The sequence below is a fragment of the Brienomyrus brachyistius genome, chromosome 1 (genome assembly GCF_023856365.1).
Source record: "Brienomyrus brachyistius isolate T26 chromosome 1, BBRACH_0.4, whole genome shotgun sequence".
Taxonomy (NCBI): domain Eukaryota; kingdom Metazoa; phylum Chordata; class Actinopteri; order Osteoglossiformes; family Mormyridae; genus Brienomyrus; species Brienomyrus brachyistius.
The window spans coordinates 19,070,191-19,093,045 of NC_064533.1; the positions used below are offsets into that span (position 1 = coordinate 19,070,191).

A 22,855-nucleotide genomic window follows, 5' to 3' on the forward strand; every position below is an offset into this window, starting at 1 on the left:
CCACACAATGTGATAACAACCTGTTATTTTGATGTTGTGGGAACCATTTTTCAGATCCCCACAAAGATCTGTGAATGCAATCAAAAACCTAAAAATAGCAAAAGACTTGTATTTACTTTGGTTACTTATGGTTACAGTTAGGGCTGGTAGGGGTTAAGGTCATCATGTTGGGATTAGAGTTTTCCCCATAGAAATGAATGGAGAGTCTGTCTCTGTGTGTGTATGTATTAGGTTTGTATTACATTGCGGGGACCAAATGTCCCCCCACAATGTGATAATAACCTGTAATTTTGACAATGTGATATATATGTGTGTGTGTGTGTGTGTGTGTGTGTGTGTGTCTTCTTTTGGCAAACTAAGGAGGCCATTGAGACGATTCAGTTCGCTGATATTCCAGGCCTCTCCTGAATAAACACAGAGGCAGAGATGTTCCCGGGAAGCCGGGTTTATCTGTTACAGGGCGAACTGTGCGTGTGGCCATGGCACCACAATATCCATGAATCGCTCCTCAGTAATTGCTGGTTTGAAGAGTGAATGCATAGGCTAAATTAGGTGGAGGGGACCCAGTGTGTGTTCATTTCACTGTCTTTAAAGGATCATTTTGCAGCACCAGCGGGAAGCGCCGTGCCAGATATAGGCCAGGGTTGCCCACGGCGACACACCGTCAGAGACTTCACATTGAAGAGAAGGGATTACAAATCAAAAAGACCCCCTACACAACGGAGGAGAAGGAGGAGGTGGGGGCGGCTCCCAGGAAGTGGGCTCTGGCCCCAGCCGTCTTGTTTGCGTCTCTGGGTTCATTTCCGTTGTGTGGAGAAGGTGAACGAACGCCACCTGTCTGTCACCGGGCAGCGGCGGGTGGTGGCCCCGGCTTCCGGAGCGACGTCTCCCCCGATGTGCTTGTAAAAAAAAACACCGATAGCAAAGCCAGCGATGGCTCTGCATCCTCCTCCTCTCCCTCTGCGGCGTCAGGCAGGCCTGAATTCTCACTGTTAGACACGGTGGCCCTCTGCTGTATCCGGGGCGATGACGAGGGCAGCTGACGCTGGAGGGTGGGGCGTTCGTTTGCTGTGGCCCCCCACTTCCTGAGGCCCCTGTGGCGAGGTGCCTCTGTCATTCTCTCCGGTATCACGTCAGCACCAGTGTGGACTAAAAAAAACACCCTTTTCACTTCATTTTGTTTTTATTTTACATGATGTCTGTGCCAACATGTGCATCCCTGAAGTACGAGTGAGCTAATGAAAACATTACAAGCTGAATGCAACACCTGATCAGAGCGAAATAATGAAAACATTCCAATAAACAAAGCATCTGACCAAAGCCAACTAATGAGAACATTACAGGCTAAACTAAATACCAGACCACAGCAAACTAACGAGAACATTACAATCCAAACAAAACACCTAAGCAAAGTGAACTAACAAGAACATTACAAGCTAAACAAAACACCTGACCACAGTAAAGTAACGAGAACATTACAATGAATGAAACATCTGACTGGACCTTTATCTAATCACAGTAGGACATAACAGCATTCCATGTTATACAGTATTGAAAGTCAGCTTGGAAGGAAACCAGCATGAAAGACACATAACGCAGAACAGGAAACAAAAGCCCTGTGGTAGTTATAGAAGAAAAACCCTGGTGAGCCTAATGCTAGCCATGAAAAAGGGCAGGTGTGGACAGTTGACTAAGTGCTGTGGCTACAACAGGCTGTGGCTCTATTAGAAAAGAGTGATTATTATTAAGAATACAGTTTCCAAAGTGAAAACACCCCATTTACGTTTTTAATTATTTCTATTTTAGATCAATAGAAGGGGTTCTAATTGAGTTTGGTAAGTTATGTCAGACACTCTTATTGATGGCACTCAGTGATTCTGTACCGCACATGACTCTTCTCAAGTCATTCTTTAGAGATCATGTCAGCAGCGCAAGGAATGGCCAGTGACTGTGGTGGTGTTCCAGGTGGCCACCACTTTTTAGATGGAGCCCTCGCCTCAAAGGCCACGCTCCAGTGCTCCAGTGACACCCAGGTGTTTCTCGGTACCCAGCACTGCACCCTCAATCTAATCAAGACTTAAAGATAAATACATGAAGGAGAAACCAGGGGTGTGGCCGGGGGGGGGGGGGGGGGCTTTGGAGAAATTGGCTGAATGTGCAGCCTGAAGCAAATTATTACCCCCAGTTAGATTCATCAGCCCTCCCCGCTGGATTAGGAAGGCCTATCTAATGAAGTTTCCCCCATCAAAATGAAAGGACTAATTCTGATTTAGCTGAGGTAATGAACTTCCCTCTCCCAGTGTGAGGGGTTCAGGCAGGGGAAGCAGCAAGAGGCTGCGTCTCACCACACACACACACACACACACACACACACACACACACACACACACACATACACACACATACAAAAAAAAAACATTATGCAGAATGTCTGTCCTTTATTTGCTGAGATATATTAAATTTCTAGCACGGCCCATGTTATATAAAATTATGCTAATGACTCGGGGCCCACTGTGACGGCAGCTTGCTGGTGCGGGGCGCCCGTGTCTGGCTCCCGCGACGGGCCGCACAGTGGGATTTGCCTTTTCTATTAAGGAACCTCTAGATACCTTATGATGAATTTTCCTTCACCAAATGTTCTTCTTTTGTCTGAAATAGGGGCGTTTTCTAAATGACTTCGGAGAGCAGCGTGAGCTTCGGCGAGGGCCGAGGGGGCTGTGCGCCGGCCCCGTGCGACGGGCTGGGGAGTCAATTAATGGGAGCGGTAATAATTATAAGCCCGCCAAATACGGAGGGCTAGCTAATTGTGCAGTGTTGCACAACGCTGGCGGGGGCAAGAGGCCGCCTCTCTCTCTCTATCTCTCTTTCACTCACTCTTTCTCTGTCTCCCTCTGTCCTGTTTTTCTGAAAACATTCTATGCTTATCCGTCCAACTGCCAAATAATGTAACGGAATGGGGGCACAGTTTAAAAGTCCCGTGACGTTTTGAGCCGCGCGCCTGCATGTAATTAATATGCCGTGGCTTCCACCCACTCTGACAGCAGGAAAGACTAGCCGGACCCACTGCCCCCCCCCACCCCCCCCCCCCCTTCCCTGCCATCGCTCCCTAGATTATTTTCATCCAGGCCCACCCTAACCTTGGCGCACAGTAAATAGGCACAGCGCGCACCTAAGGGCGCCATCTCGTGCGTGAAAAATGACAGCAGTTTAATGTCGGTGAAAGGGCATTAAACGGGAGCGGTAAACTACGGAGCGGCGCATCAGCGCAAGTGCCAAAGCAGCTCCTCGCCAATCTGTCTCACTGAGCTGCAAGGTTTGTCCCACATGGGCCCCCGTACCTCGTTTAGCACTTACATCCTCCTCACAATTAGTCTGACACATTTTTTTTCCTCTTGTCATCTTCATGGTTGTTGTTATTACTATTATTTTTTTTTTTACTGAGGATAGCCTGGTCCTGGCCATTGGATGGATCACATCCAATCAGGTTTCTTTCTTGTTATTGATCAGAGAGGCCGGTCATGTGTGTTCCTTGAGGATTCTGACTAATCGGCTTCCAGAAGAACACGACTGACGGAAGCCCACATCCAAGCCGCACATGTTAACAAGCACCTTTCCCTCTATCACTGCCTTGTCACGTGCTCGGGCTTTCAGGCACCGATAATGGCATGGACGTCTCCCTCCCACATTCCGAGAAACAGAACTGGCACGATGGTGTCCGTCATCTGGCAGATGACATTGGAGAAGGCAAATTAAAGGAGCGTGCAGTTAAACACGACATGGAGAGAGGGTGAGGGGCCGGACTACTGATGGATCACTGCCTTCTGTCTCCGCCTCAGCCCCCGAGCTCGATCACGCCATCACCCGTCCCTGGGTGCGACTCTGAGCTTGCAGGCCGAGCAGGAAAAGGGCGCCACTGTCAATTATTCGGCGGCATGCAGATTACAGGTACGAGACGCCGAGCTCAGCTGCCGGCAGAGCAGAGTGGGGCCTTGTCACGGCGGGGCAGAGGTGCGGCGTGCAGCGCACGTCAAGGTTATGCGACACGTGCGTGCGGGAGCCACTGACAGGCTCGCACTCCGCGGTGGCAGCCCTCCGCCGGTCGCCTGGGACACGCGCTCGCCGTGCCGAATCAAACAGCTACACACACACATACACACACAGCACCGGTACCGCTGCCCGCCGCCACTGACGTCATGTAAAGTCGACATAACGAACACAGCCGATCTGGAGCATGAACGACACTGCGCCCAGTGTGGGCGGTGCCCCCATCCAGTGTCACCCCAAGTGCGGATAATGATTCGCCGGCAGCAGCCTGTGACCTTCGAATCCCAGTCCAGATGACGATCACGGGGCAATTAACCCCCAGCTCCCCCCAATGGATCGCATGCCTCGTCTTTTTCAGCGAGGAGGCCCATCAACCTCTATCAACTGTGATATTCCACCCTCCCACCCCACCCCCTGTGCTCTCTGACCCTATTTTTTATGATTTTCACACCTGCTTGTGAATGTTCACAATGCACAGTGAAAGTCTGCATCATGCTCGTGACCTGTCACCTTTCCTTTGGTACTTGGTCATGTGACATGTGTGACGTGTCATGTGTGTTGCTGGAGCTGTTGGCACATTTGTGCCCCACCCAGGATTATTTTGATTTGCAGCAGGTTGAAGTGACCCGATCTACTCTTTAAAGGATCCAGACTCTAAGCGAAAATCCACACATGTTCATAACAGCGCACATCTCTCCTGTACTGTTGTTTAGTTTTTTTGTTTTTTCTTGAAGACTTAAAAAAAAGCCATTTTATCTTAAAAACGTATCCATCTTGGAAACATTTCAACTCCCTCCATGAGCACCTTTGTTTGTAACGTAGTGTGTGACCTGCAGGACATAAAGCCACATAACTCCAACAACATGTACACGACTAATTAGCGATAATGGCCACGTTTACTGTGGCCTGTTAACAGAAACATCAGCTAAAGTTATAATCACTGCCCAAGTTGCGAATGAGTGCAGTTTGTTTAATAAAGTTTTAGATTAATTCCCAGTCTTCTTGCTCACAATAAAGGACATTATGAACTCTGTAGGTGATGTAGCTGCCTTTACAAACAGCTAGCAATTAATTAATTGGAAAATCTGTAGATATTATTATCGAGTTTCTACTGCTGACTTCCTCTCTGTTTGATTTATCCTTTCTAATGCTCCTTATTTATACGAATTCCAAATATAATTGTGCCTATAGATTGCAGCTCTGCTCATTGTTTGACGCCACCATTTCTGCTAATACTTTTTTCACGTTTTCTAACATCCAGTCGACTTATAACCAGAAAATCACTTCTGACTTTTGTATTAGTTCTTTCCTCATATTAAGGTTATTGAAGTTCACTCATATTTATTTATGCTTTGTTTTTATTTCAAGTGTCGTTTAGGTTTTAGTATCTGTGGTGATTTCTGTTGTAGCTATTTCTGCTTCCGTTTTATTGTTCTATCATATATTTGTAGATTTACTTCATGCTGCTCCATACACAGTTAAAATCAGCGATCGAGCCTAACAGGCCTCTTCGCTCTTTCTCATTCCTCCCGTTTTGCTCAATACCACGTCCTCACTCTTTGGTCATTTGGTCGGTATGCTCTCCCTCCTGATGAAATCTGCTTCTGGGTTTAATTGTAATTTTAAAATTTTTGTTTAAGTTTAGTTCTCTCTTGGTGTGCATAAGGTTTGACTAATTTAGCTGTAGTTTTCAGTATCAGTGATAAAGTTGCCTACATTGCAACATTGCAATGGTCTCAGCGAGCAGTTAGTCCTGACTGTAGTGTCGCTTAAAAAACAGAAAGCCTTTCCATTCTTGCACTAAATTCACCAGAATTAAAAGAAATCATTTGCATTGTTACTGAGCCTCAGCAACTAGATTGGGTTTGGGTGGGAGTCAATAGATTCGCTCGTTACCGGGGAGCAAAAAAAAATCCCCTGGCAACAGAACCTGGGAGTGGAGGTGACCTTGAGGGGTCAGGCATAGCAGTCTTTACCTTATCTGTGTCCCTAAGTGATTCCCTGCATCCGGCAGTGAAGCACAGCTCATATTCCGCACTCTAAGTGTTTATCCAGCTGATTATTTCTCGACTGTTTAACTGTTTTTACAGCTGGGTACATTCTGGAGCCGTTAAGACTGGGCACTTTGCTCAAGGGTACAGCAGCAGCACTGGCCTGGGGATTGAAACCAGACACATTTCCAGCTGTGGGCATGACACTCCCCAAAGAATAAGACACTGTTATTTAGTTGTTTTTTTTTAACATGAAGGGGAGAGAGAGTTAGTCATAAATTTGCCCGGAGCAGGTACTTCCGGAAAGCTCTGAAAGGGCAAAGAAAGCTGAAGAATAAATGGAGTTTGGGGGAGGGGGTGTCTGTTGGCGACAACCATGTTTGTGCTCTCCTCTGGTGGCTCTGCATGGAAATGTGAAACTTAATCTGCTCACACCTCTGCCGTGGCTTCCCAATCAGCAAGGGCCTCAGGGCTGGGCTACCCGCCTGGCCGCCCATCACTCACGCCCTCATCCTCACCGGGCGAGGATACCGTTAAAATTAACTGTGTTCCACATGGACAGCCCTGGCCGCCAGTCCTCCGGGCACGCACCGAGGTAGGGCTGCTTTGTATTCTGCAAGAGTCCCAGATTTAATTGCAGTGATTTTCCCCATTATCTGTTAATTGATAATTCCTGTGGAGAGGACAGTGAAGTAAACCCACCTACTGATCACTGTCCTGTGGCCTTCCAAATCCATCCCCCAAAACAGGTATATTTTTATTTTCTTAAGATTCTGAGATTCTTTTTTTACTGGGCAAACTGTCTGGGAGTTGTCGAGGTCCACCCTGGGCATTAATTGAGGGTCACCAGAATTTATTTGTTTGATCATGTGTTAAATCTGTTTTTGTTTGGTTAACCATAGAGGTAAAAATGCCTTTAGTTGCCAGTAAATATGGTGAACAAGAATTGTGTGTTCCTGGTTGGCTTGCGGTTACAGACCTGGTCGTGTGACCACAGAGTTCCAGGCACCAAGCAATCAATGGGCAAAGTAGTCAGCCTCATCTACAAACAGGGGTGAAAGCAAAAACCTTACACCAGTCCCTGTAAGCACTTGTTTCTCTCAGCTGATGAACAGGTTCTGCCAAGAAGCTGACATAGATCTCAGTGATAGACATTTGGGAACCCCTGGCAAGATCTGGCAGCTAGCACCAGGTGACCTTCATAGAAGTGAAGATGAGTGCATCTGCTCAGCGATGATGTGGCTTTGTGAAATGAAAACCTCTTTTGGCACTCAGTGACACCTACAACGTCATCTTTGCCTTTTCCATCTCAGCCCATTTGTCCACTTTCATCAGCAGTGATGTAGAGGCCACTTTGTGTATCTGAGGTGGCTTCCTGATGTGTCCAGGCTGTTAATAGAATCTGGTCCTTTCCAAGCATCACGCATGGTGTGAACACAGCCCAGCGCGTCACACTACCGCCACACATCTCAGGGGTAAAGGCTTCCTTTTCGTACAGTTCTCAAATAATCCTCAAAAAGACACTCGTGCACGCACACCGTCGACACTCTCCTAGTCTCTCGCAGAGTTCTAGATGTGTTTGATGTTCTGCACTTCAAAACAAATGCATGTTTTATGTTCTGCGCGCGGCGCGGCACACGTAATCAGGTTAATACGTGTTTATCATTGCAACATCTGGCCCTGTAATCATTTACCTTCCCACTTGTGGGGACTGTTGTCATCCAGATGTTTTCATTGACTTTTAAAGAAATAGGCTACCTGGATGTACGTTTCTGTGTCGTTCTGGTGCTGTGATGGCAGTATGAGCCTGTATGCGGCTGGACTAGTGAATCGAGCTTTTGTGTTGCTAGGCTGTTCCTTTATAGCACTACACTGCAGATCGAACACTTGACAGTTCCGTTTTAGAGCAGCGGAGGCAAGTCCCGCCCCACAGCCACACTCCAGCTAATTATTATGCAGTAGCACTCCTCTTAATGCCGTACAAATTGGAAAATCGGCCTTGATTTTTGCTGTTTGTTGTTACCATTGTTAACTGTTGAAATCTGCTTACAGGTAAATAATGGAAGGCTTCTGTTAAGGGGACATGCACATGTGGGGGCCCTCAGTGTGTGTGTGTGTGTGTGTGTAGATTAGGTTTGTATTACATTGTGGGGACAATATAGGGTAGGGGTTAAGGTTGTCATGTTGGGATGAGAATTTTCCTAATAGAAATGAATGGAGAGTCCCCACAGGGATATAATTACAAACCTATATTTGTGTGTGTCTGTGTGTGTGTGTGTCTGTGTGTGTGAGTAAACAGATGGGAGTGTGCGCAGACTGGGCCCCTTTAAGGGAAAGGCTGGTTAAAGATTCACCGTGCCCTAGAGACACACAGGAACCAGTGTGTCAGAAGGGCTTTTTGTTCCAGTGCCAAGTGCTAAAACTGATCATGAATTCCTTGTTAGTGATGCTGGGTCTCTGAAGCACTGAGATGAGGAGGAGTATGTGGGGGGTGGAGGGCTGGGGGGGCGTTTCAGGGCACAGCAGTTTGGGAAGGTGGGCTTCAGGAATGCGGCCACCGTTGGCATTGTAATTAGGCTCCGTGTCGTTTTTAAACTCGGTCTCATTCCTGTATTGGGTTTCAGAAGACTTCTGTTCAAGGACCACTTGCCATCACACATGCACCCCCCACTTCACATTATCCCCATCCCCAACATTACATGTTCAGAAGCATTTGATACACTAATGAACCAAAAGTCACATCCATTATCTCCTCAAACACCGAGTAATGGACTGCTAACCAGAAGTCCAGATGTCAGGCGCAAGGCCAGATACTAACTACACATCCAGTTACTAATCATGCATCACCATACTAAGCACAAGCCCAGATACTAACTCTAAGTCCAGACGCTAACTACAATTCCTTATGCTAACTACATGTTACGATGCTAAATATAAGTCCAGTTAGTGTCCATGAGTCCAGATGCTAACCACAGGTGGAGATGCTAGCTGCAAATGCGGGGCTGGGTGCTTGTGGGGCTGTTTATCGAGTAAGCTATGATCCAGGGGCCCAGTTCCTATGTAGATGTGCTTTATTTTGCTCCTCTGGGGGCAGCATTTTCAGAGCAGTAGGTTCTTGTCTTAAGGACTTCTGGGATTTAGGGGTGTGTGGGGCATGGGAGGGATATGTGTGTGTTGGCCCCTCTCGTCCTGTAACTAGATATCAGAGACTTCTGCGAGGTAGGCTGAGCTCCCCCACAGACGTGCAGATTGGACAGTGTCAGGAAGTGAGCTCACTCACTGCCGGGGCTGTTGGGAAGCACCAAAGTAGATGTTCGGCTTCACCTCCGGGACCCACTGCAGTCGGCTGAGGACAGATCAACGGCACAAGCCGCCTCTCCATTAACATCCACCCCCGTCTCAGCCCTGCTGTTTCATTAGGGTGACCTGCATGGTGTGATCACACACACACACACACATTCACACCGGGGAAAAAATAGGTTAGGCAAAGTAATTTTACAGGCAGGCAGGTACGGAGCAAATCTGCATAATTAAGCAGTCAAGGCCTCTAATAGGGAGGTTTACGTGTGTGGGGATCAGGCCAGGGCAGCACATATGGATATAACAGTGGGCATGTAAATCTCCAGCGAGTGAAACTTAACGTACCAACCCTGCGAGAGAACGATAATTATAGCAAAAGGAATCGTGTTTACTGCTCTGTCTGGGGGTAGGGGTCAGGCAGTGGGGAAAAACACGCAACTGTGGTTTCATCTTTCACGGAGGGGGGGAGGGCTGCTTCAAACTCAATGCTTGGAAAATTAATGGAGCCATTTTATTCCGATTGCAAGACGCACGAGCGGAGGCATATTCGCAACAAAGCCTTTAGTTTGGGTCTTTTAAAGAGCTGAGCCAGACTCTATGTCAAACGTCCACCCCATCCCTGGGCAACCATAATCTCCCTGTCCCGTTCTACGCTAATCTGTATGCAATTTATCTGCATGCTGAGTTTATTCTGGCCAGCAAATGTTTCTTTTCCCTCTCTGTTTTACAGTGACAGTTAATTTCATGGTAAAGGCTGCGTCACCAGGCACATGGCAATGGTCTTATGGAGCAGGGACAGGGACCAGCAGCATCGCTAGTCACTTCAATAGTCACCTGATATGTCTGTCCCCCCTACATTGGGGAGCTCCATGCTAAAATATTATTGTGTTAGAGTGTTTCTCAAATAAGATTTTTACAAATGTGATTTGATTCAAAATCTGTTTGAGAGCAGCTCAGTTATGAAAACTTAAAAATTGTATGAATTGGAATAAGAAAAAACATTAATAACAGGATGTGGCCTGCTTCCTGCCTTTGGTAGGTGCTGGTGGAACCGGGGAGCGTGTGGGGCGAGGCTGTGGGGTGTTGGGGGCGGGGTGGGAATTATAGCTTGGTTTACATTTATGCAATAGTCCATTCCATTAGCAGTCCACCTGGAGCCTCTCTGCTTTGATGGGTCACAGATGGTTCCAGGGCCCGGCCGACTGGCCACACGGGCGCTGCCGGGCAGTGGAAGTGGACTGGAGTGGGGGGAGGGGGGTGTCACGGCTGAGCCCCCCGCACTCGCTGACAGGCACACCCAGCATACAATGGCTGCGTGTGACTCACTGTTCTGCACTGGCATTCATTTCCATCACCGGCCCTGTCGTTACAGCGTCCTTTGATATATTTATTCAATTATTTGTTTATTTTAATCAACATGTATGCAGACAGACTGGGAAATGCTCACCCCAGTGATTTTTATGTAGCTGCCTGTACTGCGTCAGGTACTGGCGTGCACCAGACAAGCGTTGGCCCACTGGAAGTCCAGCCCTGAGGCCTTCCACCGGGCTCCTGGCTCTTACACAGCACAGGGAATGACCTGCAATCGCTAACCAGTTAGCAAGGCAGCAGAACATCCATTTTTACTTGCAGGAATCGTACGGGGTGCACGGTGTCGCCGACTGGCAGGCCTGCTTCTTCAATGGAGTGCTATGTCACATCAAGTCTGAAGTCTGTTACCTTCACGGAACACCCCGCTCACCTTTCCGCACCTCCACACATGTAGCATGTCTGAGACCAGTGGGCCTGGACCACTGGAAGGCAGCATAAGGGGTTTGTCCGACGCCTCCTGAATACTGGCGGCTGTTAACAGTAAATCGTCCACTGGTCTCCCAGTATGCATGGCTGTGGGTTTCAAGATGTTAAAACAAACCATGCCTAAAACTGATGCAATATTTTCCCTTCAGGAAGAGAAAAGTGCATTAACTAATGTTAAGGAACATTAATCAGCAATTACCAACTTTGTACGTGTGTTTTACATTAAAAGGATATAGTCATGAGTTAAGGAAAGTGTTCCCTGTTTACCTACTGGGAGCCAATCGGCCATGAGAATTTAAAAAGAAAACAGAACAGTCCTCAGTCTTGCACATTAAGCCCAGACATTGACATTAGCTTTGTGTCTGTGCTGAGATATACAGCGAATCGTGTAGCTAAACAACAACAGAGCAGACAGATGGAAACTGCAAACTGTCATGGTAACTGTGCAACCCGCATATTTGCAGTTTGATCTATTAATTTTCTGTGTTGTGCTATCAAAGAGGCAGTATTCACTCATCGACGTCATCTGACAGAAACGGAAACAGTTGAAAGTTAACATGTCAGATAGAAGCTTCTGGTCTTCACGCACAAGATTGATGGAACAGATGTAAACAGCTCATCGTTTGACAAAATATATTTACTCTGTGTCCTTTCCTGGCCGCTTTTCTCAATCCATATCATATTTAAAATTTAATTCGTTTTCTGCGGGAACTTTTTTATTTTTTGCGTTTTCTGACAGAGCAGTCAAACTGTTCTACGAAATGCAGGGATTAAAAATTAAACGCGCCCAAAGCATCATTACAATACCACACTGCAGCCTTACAAATATTTCATCATTTCGCTGAAGATGGCAATTAAAACGAAGGGGGAAAGGCAGAGGTAACCATTCTCTCTCATTAAATTATTGACAGCTAATTTACGTTGCTTGCATGACCTCCTGGCCCCTTGCGGGTCTCCGGGCCTGCTCTCACTGAGCACAGTACGGCCGGCCTGGGCAGTGGGGGATTTTTAAAGCTGCAAACGTCATTTCCAGCTCTCTTTTTTGCCACAGGCGGTAGATCAAAAGTGAAGCGCGCTGCACTGCAATCGGTGTTGTATTTTATTCCTTTTTGCGCCTTCATTCTCCGCCAGGAACCCCAGGCTAGCTGAGGGGCCAACTCTGCTGTTTTTGTCTGTTTGAAAGGGTTGGGGGCGGGTGGGGGTGCGGAGGGTAGGGGAGGTGGGGGGAGGGGGGGGCCTGCTTATGCCAGGGATTCTCTTGGCGTCTTCACAAGCGAGACAACCCGCCCTGGAGTCTCGCCCCATGGCTGCCAACTGCCAGGCTTGATAAATTAAGGATTGTTTGCAGAAAATGCCAGCAGGGGCATAGCAGGAGTGTGTCACAGTAGGGTACGGAGCGAGCGGGAGCTGGGGGAGCCGGCAGGAGAGAAGGAGGTGCCTTGGACAGCATGACAATCCCGATGTGTCAACACACGGCGTTTGCGCCAGGCGGCTGCCATCGTAACTGCGACGGGACGTGAACACGTGACCTAAATTCAAACATGTCTTTTAAAATTCGCATGTACAGCACTCAGGCTTATCGCCTGCCCCGGTGCCTTTAGCCAGCGCCATCCCGGAAATGCTTTTGTGACGCCTTCCATTGGTTTTCTGTGACCGCTTATTTGCTTTTTCTAACAATGCCATAGGAATGATAATCCTTTGTTTCGAAAAACCCAGACGTGTTGTATAATACGCTAGGAGAGTGAGAGAGACTCGCAGTTTCTTGGGAACTTTGATATTACGTTTCTGTCGGACAGGCGTAGTTTCACACACTGAAATAGATATCTGTGCTTTTCACAAGCAACCACTTTCATATTCAACTTCTTTTGCCTGACATTTGCACAGCAGGGGAACGAATCCAAAGCGTCCGAGATAATTTCACACTCCTAAGTAGCTCTCGGAGTACTTGTTTTAATAGGGTTCATGGCCAGGGCTGAATTTTTAAGAATCAACATAAACTTCTTTTAGCACGATTAGAGCCAAAGTCTTATCACTGAGGAAGCTTTTGAGAGAGAAAGTAGCATTCAGAAAAATAAAAAACATAAAAAATAAAAAACGTTCTTTCTATCTGCTGGGACAACAACAACAGGTTGTTCATCACAAGAAGACCAAATGCATTACGAGCCAGTAGTGGGATGCAGCATTTTATTTAGCTTGTTATTTGCATTACTGTGGTTCGGCATGTTTGCAGGGAATGCACATGCTGTCCAGATGCATTATGCAAGTGGAAAACATCGATAACATTCAGGAAACCCTAGCTGGCTTGCTGCGTGTCTGTGTTCAGCAGAGTCTGAGGATGCGATGATGGCTTTCCTATCCTAGTGGTGTGGTGGAGGCTAACCCACAGGCCAAGTATAAACACACATCATTTATAGCAAGTCTAAGCTGGACCTGGCAATGCCAAACTTAGGCCTTGGACATGACATACCGGAAGGCATTTCCACAGCGCCTATCCATGTCACCTCACAAGCATTTATGGAATTGTGTTAGAGGTGCTGAACAAAGTATACACTCATCCTTATTCTCCAAAGTGAATTAAGGCCATGGAGGGTTGGGGGGGGGGCTTAATTTCGGGTTTGTTTTTCCTGGCTGGAAGGCCTCCCCTTTAATTGTACTCCACTGAATATATTATTTTAAGGATTCTTTCTAGTCTAACAAGTTACATCAGTGCTCTGCAAAAACCTAGTTATAGTCCCACCAGAGCGGGAATAGCGGCGCTTATCAAAACAAACAGTGTGATGTCATCCCCCCTGGGGTTGAGGCTGGGCTTTGATTGGTTCTTCAGGCATGTGGACCTTGTTAAGCTTTGTTGGTTGTGGGGATGGGGGGGACCTGCAGGGCAGCCTTGCTTTTCATGCTCTCTGCCATGTGGATCTGAACGTGGTCAGTCCTGCAAGAGGCATCCTTACAATCGCAGGACACTCTGTCTTTCTTGTGGAGAAACCCTGTTCTGTCATCCATCCAGTCTTGTTCTCAGACCTGTCTTGCCTCCCCCCCCCCCTTGTCTTGCAGAGGAGGGCCTGAATCACGAGTGCAAGCTCTGCAGCCAGACATTCGACTCGCCCGCCAAACTGCAGTGCCACCTGATCGAGCACAGCTTCGAGGGCATGGGGGGCACCTTCAAGTGCCCCGTCTGCTTCACAGGTATGGGTGTAACCTTTGACCTCAACACTGCCATCACTGGTATCATAACGGTGCATTCATGTATAGCTCTGTCTAACTAATAGGATGTTGTATCTATGGAAACCAGACAATAAAATTGACCTTATTCAAAAATGTGAAGCCAAGGAGATGTATTATATCCTGTTCAGGAATGCACACTATCTTTACTTTTCGTTAATTTTACAAAGTGTCATGCTTTGCTTCCCATTTCAGAACATTCTAGAAATTCCAGTCAGATTTCATTGCACGATTTCTCCGACACCAGCAGTCAGTTGTTTCGATGCAGTGGTCATCTTGGTTCTGGTCCAGATCACATGCTCGTTTACTTGCAGGAATATTATCACCTTCCAGAAGGTTGACCTTGAGAATTAAGCCCCGGCTTCAGGAGGCCTGTTGTTTATTGCGGTTACTGGCATCACCATAGGCCTCTGGCCAGTCAGGAAGCGCTTATGTCCCTCAGTTACTGTCATCACCGTAGGCCTCTGGCCAGTCAGGAAGTGAGAATGTCCCTGAATTGGGCATTCTTAACTCGCTGGTACAAAGGAAACAAATTAGCATCATCAGTGAAGAAGGGTGTGCTCAAAGTTGATGTTGGTCCAGGTGAGGGTCCATTTCCCACACCGAAGAGGAGGGCGGTCCAATGAGAGCAGTACCTACATCAGTGGGTTAATTATCCGCAAAAGCAAGTCGGCACCTGCCTCTCCACTCTTCTCTGGTTCTGTGGGTCGAGCATACAGATCTATATGAACGTAAGAGACTTTTAATGTGATTAAATCAAGATTTCTATGACTTCTTAATACTATTTGAACAAGACACGGATTTTGAAACCTAGCCGACTGAAATGAGCAGCAGATTCAGTCACAGAGGAATGATCAATAACGATCGACAGCATCTCCCCGCTCGCTCATATTTATCCCATAAACAAAAAAATGAATATGTTTACAACCTTCCCACTGTCCTTTGCTGCAAACTTGGATGTATGATCACAGGGACTGTCTGTCGCATCTGGCCAGTGATGGAACATTGCTGCCTCACCAAAGAGAGAATATTTCTCTCTTTCACCTGTTATTAGTCCCGAGCGCGTGACATTCAAGGCTCCAGCCATTAGAGACAAATTGGTACATCTAGCAGATCATTCGGGACCAGAATTGATTAGCGGTTTCATAAAATATTATCAGGGATGTTTAAGTGCCCTTGTAATCATGATTACAATACTGTTCGAGGGAGGAGAAATGGTTCTGAGGAAACAGGAACATGTGCACTTTTTGCTTTTATTAACCGCAAATAAAGCGTAGCATTTCATAATTTACGTTTCCACTTATTTGTCGATAATTATATTTATCTGCACTGCAAAGCCCATCAATATCCAGTCTGTTCCAACACATGATGATCAGTTTGGTTTAGTTTTATATGATGCCATTCCTAACACAGTGTGGCAACGCATTGCAGACAGAAGCAAAACAATTAACAATAAATGGGACCCAATTTAAAAGTAAGTGAATGTCGAAAAGCAGAGGGCAACGGAAGCAAGGAGAACTTCAAAGGTGGGCGCAGGAGAGGAGACCATCCCTGGGGGTTCAAGCGCCGACGGGCAGATTCACGCCGCGGGGCATGCAAACCTCATGCACAATGATCCCAGCTTCGGCTGCCGCAGTAAAACCTGTCCGCGTAACAATCGATCCAGATGCACAGTTCTGTCAGGTTCGCCATATTAATGGGCCACTGGAGCGCTCCCAGGCCTGGGGAAGGCCACCCAGGTCAGGACAGAGACCGGGATCGGTGTCTGGAGAGGCTGGCAGCGAGGGCCCGAGGGCATATCATACAGGAGTCACCCAGCTACAGTAAAGAGCAAGGCCGCTAAAGGCTAGCTGTGGGTGGCCATGCGGTTAAGCAATATTACATTACACATAATATATACCCCCATGACCTGGATTGAAGGTAGATGGATAGCTAATGCATAACAAGATATTTATTTAATTATCCCCCCCCCAAGTTAGTGTATTGAGTTTTACAAAAAGGGACAATCTATACACAATGTGTAAATACAGACATTGTGAACTTCCCCTGAAACTACACAAGGTTAATGGAAAACATAAGATGTTTATTATTTTATAGGATCCCCTATATTAACTATCTGCTCATGATTCCCCAAAAGTAAACAGTGTCATAAATACGTTATACCATGGCTCACAAGGGTTGACTGTGAGATGTGCTATGTAGAAGATCGGGGGTGGGGGGGGATGTTTGGGGAGCTTCATTAGTCCGCCAAGCAGTTAGCTGACAGGTCCCAGGAGTGCGCAGGAACAGCCCTGTCTAGGTGCTGCCACTGGACTGATCAGGTGGAGTATGACAGTATTTAGTGCTCCAATCAATGTCAGACTCCTACTCACATCTGGGGCACATCTTTTCCCGGTGTGGTTAGAGGGCAACTGGCTACACCAAAGTCATACACACACAGTATAGAGTTTACTTAGGCAAACACACCTCAAACTGTCCCCATTTTTAAATGAAACAGTTCAAACACTCATCTCTACTCTTCAGTATCGGGGAATTAGCAGTGCCAGCCCTTAGCAGGTCGTTGGGTGGGGGGGGGGGGGGGGGGGGTACAACTATCATCTCGCTGAAGCTGTAACTCTCTGTTTGTGTGGAGTTTGCTTGTTCTCTCAGAGCTCTTTGGGTAACCTGCACATACTCCATTTAAAACACTTCAAAGACATGCAATTAGGTAAATTGTCTCTTTTAAATTACATAGTCTGTGATTGCTTGTGTGTGTGTGTGGATTAGGTATATATTACTTTATTGGGACCAAATGTCCCCATAATGTAATAAAAACCTATTTTTTCCCCATAAAGATCCGCGAATGTAATCAAAAAAGTAAAAATGCCAAAAAAACTCATATTTTATTAAGGTTAGGGCTGGGTGGGGGTCATGTTTTGATTAGAGTTTTCCTCATAGAAATGAATGAAGAGTCCCCACAAAGATATAATTACAAGTGTGTGTGTGTGTGTGTGTGTGGGGGGGGGGGGGGGGGGGTATACCCTACAATGTGTGTGTGTGTGTGTGTGTGTGTGTGTGTGTGTGTGTGTGTGTGTGTGTGTGTGAGCGGGTATACCTATCCCTATGAGGACACAATGTCCCCTTAACGTGATAAATATCCGTTTTTTTCCCTTATGGGGACCGGTTTCCTGATCCCCATAAGGGAAAACTATTTTATAAAAATCGGTGACTGCTATGGAAAAACTAAAATGCAAAAACTCTTGTTTTTTGCTTGGTTACTTATGGTTATGGTTATGGCAGGGTGGGGGTTAAGGTTGTCATAGTTAGCGTTAGCATTTTTCCCATAGAAGTGAATGAGCAGGCCCCATAAGGATAGGTTTACCCTGTGTGTTTGTGTGTGTGTGTGTGTGTGTGTGTGTGTGTGTTTGCCTTGTGATGGACTGTCTTCCTGCCTCGTGCCCTATGATACCTAGAATAGGCTCCAGGGCCCCCGTTTACTGGATAAGCAGTTGGCTGGATCTATGAAAGGATGGATGGATGCATGGATGGGATTGTCACTGGGAGTTGGCAGTATCCTCTTCCCATCCCTTCTGACTAAGGGAGGTTTAGCGCAATATCTGTTTTTGTGTCCAAAAGAATTGTACATTTCCCAGTAGGCAGCACTGTTTCCACTCACCCCTGCAGGGTTGTGGGTTTGAACATGGCCCCCTAGGGGGCCTGAGGCATGACCACCCTGTTGTTTGCTAGACAGGAAGGCAGGAGAGAGGTTTTCATTTGCACTGCGCAACAAAACTTTTGCATTTGCATTTTCCCGCAGAGTGTGTCTGCTGCATGTTGCATTGCTGCTGTTAAATGTGCTGATTGCTGTTGCATGTTTGGTATCCGCTGATGTTCCCTACTGGGGCCTTGGAGAAACATCGATAATGGGAATGTAGGCATCTTCATATTATGTTCACCTGTTTATCGGGAGAGTATTGGGAACATTATGCTACCTTAAAATTGCCGTACCTCTTTACTCTTCTTACTAAAAATGATGCACATGCTTAAGGACACAGCACACTGACACAGAGAAGCTGCTAGTGGCCAGGGCACTTGGTGTAGCATTGGGACACTTCAGTGAGGTCACAGACCCAGCTCGTGATCAAGACATGCCGTCCTGGCGGTACCAGTGGCAGTTCTAGCTGAGGGGAGAGGGGGGAGGCTGGGGGGGTAGGCTAAGCGAGTTGACAGGATCGACCCCCCCCCCCAGTTCTCTGGGAAAGCCTGACAGGCTTCAAGCCCACTGCCCCAGAAGCCCAAGCTCCCTGGCAGGAGTTGCTGCATCGCAAGGGCCGTCTGGATGCAGAATCGGGAGCATGGAATACCCGTGTGAGGGGCGGGGTCAGGCACAGCTGTCTGCAGACCCCCCCTTCCTAGTCAGCTAAAAAATAGGTAGATAACTAGGTGCAGCATATGTCACAAATGATAACCATGGTTTGCAGATCTTATTTCTCGTAAGATTCAGTGCAGTTGCATCACTATTCAGATATGAATCAATTGCCTCGATAAGGAAAAAAGAAGAATATTTCACTGAAAATGTAGTAAGTCATTCTGCTTCTCTCATGTGCAATGTCGAAGAACATCTGCCTCTGAGGGAAGTGGAAAGAGTCAGAATAAAGCGGAGGAGACGATGTGCGCTGTTTTATTTTTCTTCGAACACGGCTTAATATTGCTTTTCCACAGCCTGTGGAAAACACGCACTAACAAAAAGCGTCAAGGCCCAGGGAGAAAGGTCTGCGCTCCCTTGCCCCTGAGAACTAATCAGGAGCGTAATATTGGAGCATTCCTCCCACGGCGGGCCCGCCCCAGCTCCCCGGACCTCCTCCAGCCCGCCGGCGCTCAGAACCGGCAAACTTTTCTGCAGTCTTGCTGAGGAGAGGCCTCTGCCTGGCAGCCTCTGTTCCCCTCTGTTGGGAATAGAGGACATGAACCGGTGCGGTGTTTACTGAGGAACCAGCTGCCTGTACAGGCGATCTGGCCACGCCAGAAGTAACCTCTAAGAATTTGTGCTTATTTACTCGTTTACCAGAGTAGCACAAATGTGGCTTAGATCTTATTTAAGCAGGGGTAGACAGTGGCTAAGATCATATTTAAGTGGGGGTAGAGGTAATAATTGGAATTACGTGTGAATTCTGATGAAGATTTTGAGATTCGACTTGTGGTGTAATTGACAAGGGTACACAGAGTATATTTATAAAAGACGATGATTTACCCTTCGTTTTTGGTTCTCCACAAACTAAAGTCCCAGGCCCTGAATAGGTTGTGTCCGTAACAATTACAGAACTGCCACCAAGAAGATCCACATGAGTTTTCTATGACGGGGGTCACGTTATGGCAGTGAAGCCTCCAGTCATCTTCCTGGGCTACTGGAGAAATCCGCCATATTGGTGTCATTTTCGTGTCCCACTCCAGGCTGTGTACGCTAGCGCATCACAGTGCCACGTGCTACTCCGAGGCTATGAGATTGTTCTGCAAGTGACATGCAGGAAGTTTTACTTCCCTGCCTGTCCATGCGCTGCCACTCCATCCAATCACGGCACAAAACAACAGCCGAAGGCGTCTGACATCAATGTGGTAACCTCAATGCATTTACGATTAAAAACTGCATCCATTTATGGAGTGAGGAACATGGCTCTCTCTGTGTTTGCTGATTATAAGGCTGAGAGAGGTTGTCATGGAGACTGACCCAGGGAAAAAAGAAAGTGTTCACAGCGTTGACCTTTTTTTCTGGGGGGGTTGCTCGGGGGGCTTCAGCTCCTCTCAGTGTGGAGCAGGGAAGAGAACACGGCGCATTGTTCCAGAGTTCATCGGTTTCATTGTTATGATGCCTTGGCCCGTCCTGACAAGGAGGGATTCGCAAGCGTCCACCGTGTGTATCGATGCCAGAGAAGGGGCGCCCCACCCACCCCCTGGGTCACAGTGCACCGTGCTCGGATCTGAAGGCCCTGTCACCCCCCCCCCCCCAACTCTGCCTCTGGCATATACCATGTACAGTTCAATTATTAAAAGGGTGTCTCCTAGGTAGACCCAGGTGGAGTCAGAGGGCCTTGTTTTGTAGTCATTAAAATTAAAGCATGTTTATATTACTGAAGCCGTTTGCATTGAGCGCGTACGCAGCAGTGATTTGAAGGCACCCTACCTTTGCCTCGCTGTATCTGATAGGCTGTGACGCCAGCTTACCGTGGGGAGAAGCTTTGACTAATAAGAAATTCAAATGAACCCATAAATACTGACTTCATGGCCGTACCTCGGAGATTGACTGTTTTAAATAGCAGTCCTCACAGCATATGGGTCCGTGGGTCTGCCATAACAAACAGAGCGTTTGAAGTGCCCCTCGGAGAGTACACACCAACTTATACACTCTACCACTACGGGCCGCTGCTTAATTAAGCCAGATATATATGTGTAAAAGACTATCAGCCATCAGTGTTTTTAATAGTCATTTTTTAGGTTGTACATCTGCATGAATATTTATATTGTGAGAATTATAATTGGCGACGTTGACTTACAATGGCTGTGTTTCTCACTTGAAGGCTTTGTATGTTTTCAGTGTTGCGTTTCCATTTGCTCGACATCAGTTTCTTCCTCAACACTATAGCTGAGTTTTGCAGATGTGAATGTTTTCAGTCTGCGGTTTTCAGACTTCACATGGCCAGCGAGGATTATTAAGGGGCTGTGTGTGTGTATGTGTGTATTAGGTTTATATTACATGGTGGAGACGGAATGTCCCCCACAATGTAAAAAACCTATTACTTTGATGCTTTAGGGGGGGCATTTTTCAGGTCCCCTACAAATGCCAAGTCTTTTATGGGTAAGGTTAGGGCTGAGTAGGGGTTAGGGTCATCATGTTAGGATTAGAATTTTCCCAAAAGAAATGAATGAAGAGTCCGCACAAAGATATAATAACAGACCTGTGTGTGTGTGTGTGTGTGTGTGTGTGTGTGTGTGTGTGTGTGTAAATAAATCAAAATACAACCCCCAATAATCATGTTTCCCCCGTAATGGGTGGAGACCTCAATCCCCCCAATGTTACAGCCAAAGTTACGCCCTTAGGTCCCACCAAGGGGAGAACCCCCAGCTTGACCCCAGCTTACTCTGTACCACATGCTCACCTGAGATCCCATGATACCTCTGGACACTCCAATAGATCCGTTTTGCATAACGGACTTTGTGTTTAGCTGGTGATCCACACATAGCTCATAGCAATTATTAAATTTCGCAATTATTGTTAATTAAATTAACAGTGGGTAGTGTGGTGCTTAAATGATGGGGAAAGTCATTAGTTCACGTTTCAGGGGGGGATCTTCTGTTGTACCCTTGAGCAAATTCTTAACCTGAATTTTTGTTGTAAGATATCTTACTGTCCATGTTTAATGAGGTTTAATGCATGGAAGAGATGACAGCAATAAAATACTGATAACAATGCTGACACATTAACATGGAAGGTTACATGACAAAATGATATGCAGGTTGGGTTGCATAAAAGAGCCATGATCAAACAAGAGTACAGCTGCACTGCATCTACTCTTACTCTGTTAATTTATAGTCGGAGTCAGAGCAAGGAAAGCCAGGACCCAAACTGTGCGGCAATGGCACAGTAATGTCTGCCTGTGTTTTCTCCACAGTTTTTGTCCAGGCGAGCAAACTACAGCAGCACATCTTCTCCGCCCACGGGCAGGAGGACAAGATCTATGACTGCTCCCAGTGCCCCCAGAAGTTCTTCTTTCAGACGGAGCTACAGGTGAGCCATAGGCGGCTGGGGGGGGGGGGGGGGGGGGGGCATGCTGCTGTATCTGTCGCACCCGCCCTGCTGGGAGAATGGGGACTGCGGGAGTCGTGAATCCGTGATGTGAAATCAAAAAACCCAGCACTCAATATTGCAATGGCAGCGCTGCTGGCCAACGTTCAAAGGGCACACATTCATTCATTTATTTATGCGTTTATTTAGTTTCTGAATCAGCTACTCACCCATTAGGGATCAGGGGATGAGGGTGTCATTTAAATTTCCTTGTGATTTGTCTTGTTGAGTTACACCTGCTAGAGTCCGGGCGGACAGGCTGCCATCCCTCGCCATATGATCATAGGGTGTTTTCTGATTGGTGGGTTCTTCTTTGAAATCTGTAATGCCCTTCCATCTCATAATATGAAATGCAAACTCCCTGCCATTAATGATTGACCGCAAATGGATCTCTGCATCACCTCATGTTCGTCCCACCGAGAACGACGTGAGATCCTGTTACCTTACAGCCATCTCCGAGGGGCAACGCTTCGTTAAAATTGTTTATCCAGCCAGACGCCAAACTTCTATATCTATTGGCACTGGATCGTCCGCTTTATCTGTGCAGGAACCGCGCGTGTGCAGAGCAGATTAACGCTGTAAACCACCTGCGCAGCGCCGATAGCACGGAGAGCTCCAGTTCTTGCTAATTGTGTGCTGTTCACATCATAATTTAGATGCCAGACATTGAACTATTAGCTGCCAGGAG

General features: G+C 47.0%; 1 protein-coding gene across 7 annotated transcripts in view; it reads left to right on the plus strand.

Moving 5' to 3' along the window:
- LOC125742148 (zinc finger protein 521) overlaps nt 1-22,855 on the plus strand; it is a 123,584-nt gene that overhangs the window by 84,721 nt on the left and 16,008 nt on the right. For all 7 annotated transcript variants that reach the window (XM_049013867.1, XM_049013874.1, XM_049013859.1 and 4 more), the window contains 2 exons: nt 14,184-14,315; nt 21,995-22,110. In XM_049013867.1, the coding sequence (XP_048869824.1) occupies nt 14,184-14,315; nt 21,995-22,110 (248 nt within the window). The remainder of the gene's footprint in view (nt 1-14,183; nt 14,316-21,994; nt 22,111-22,855) is intronic.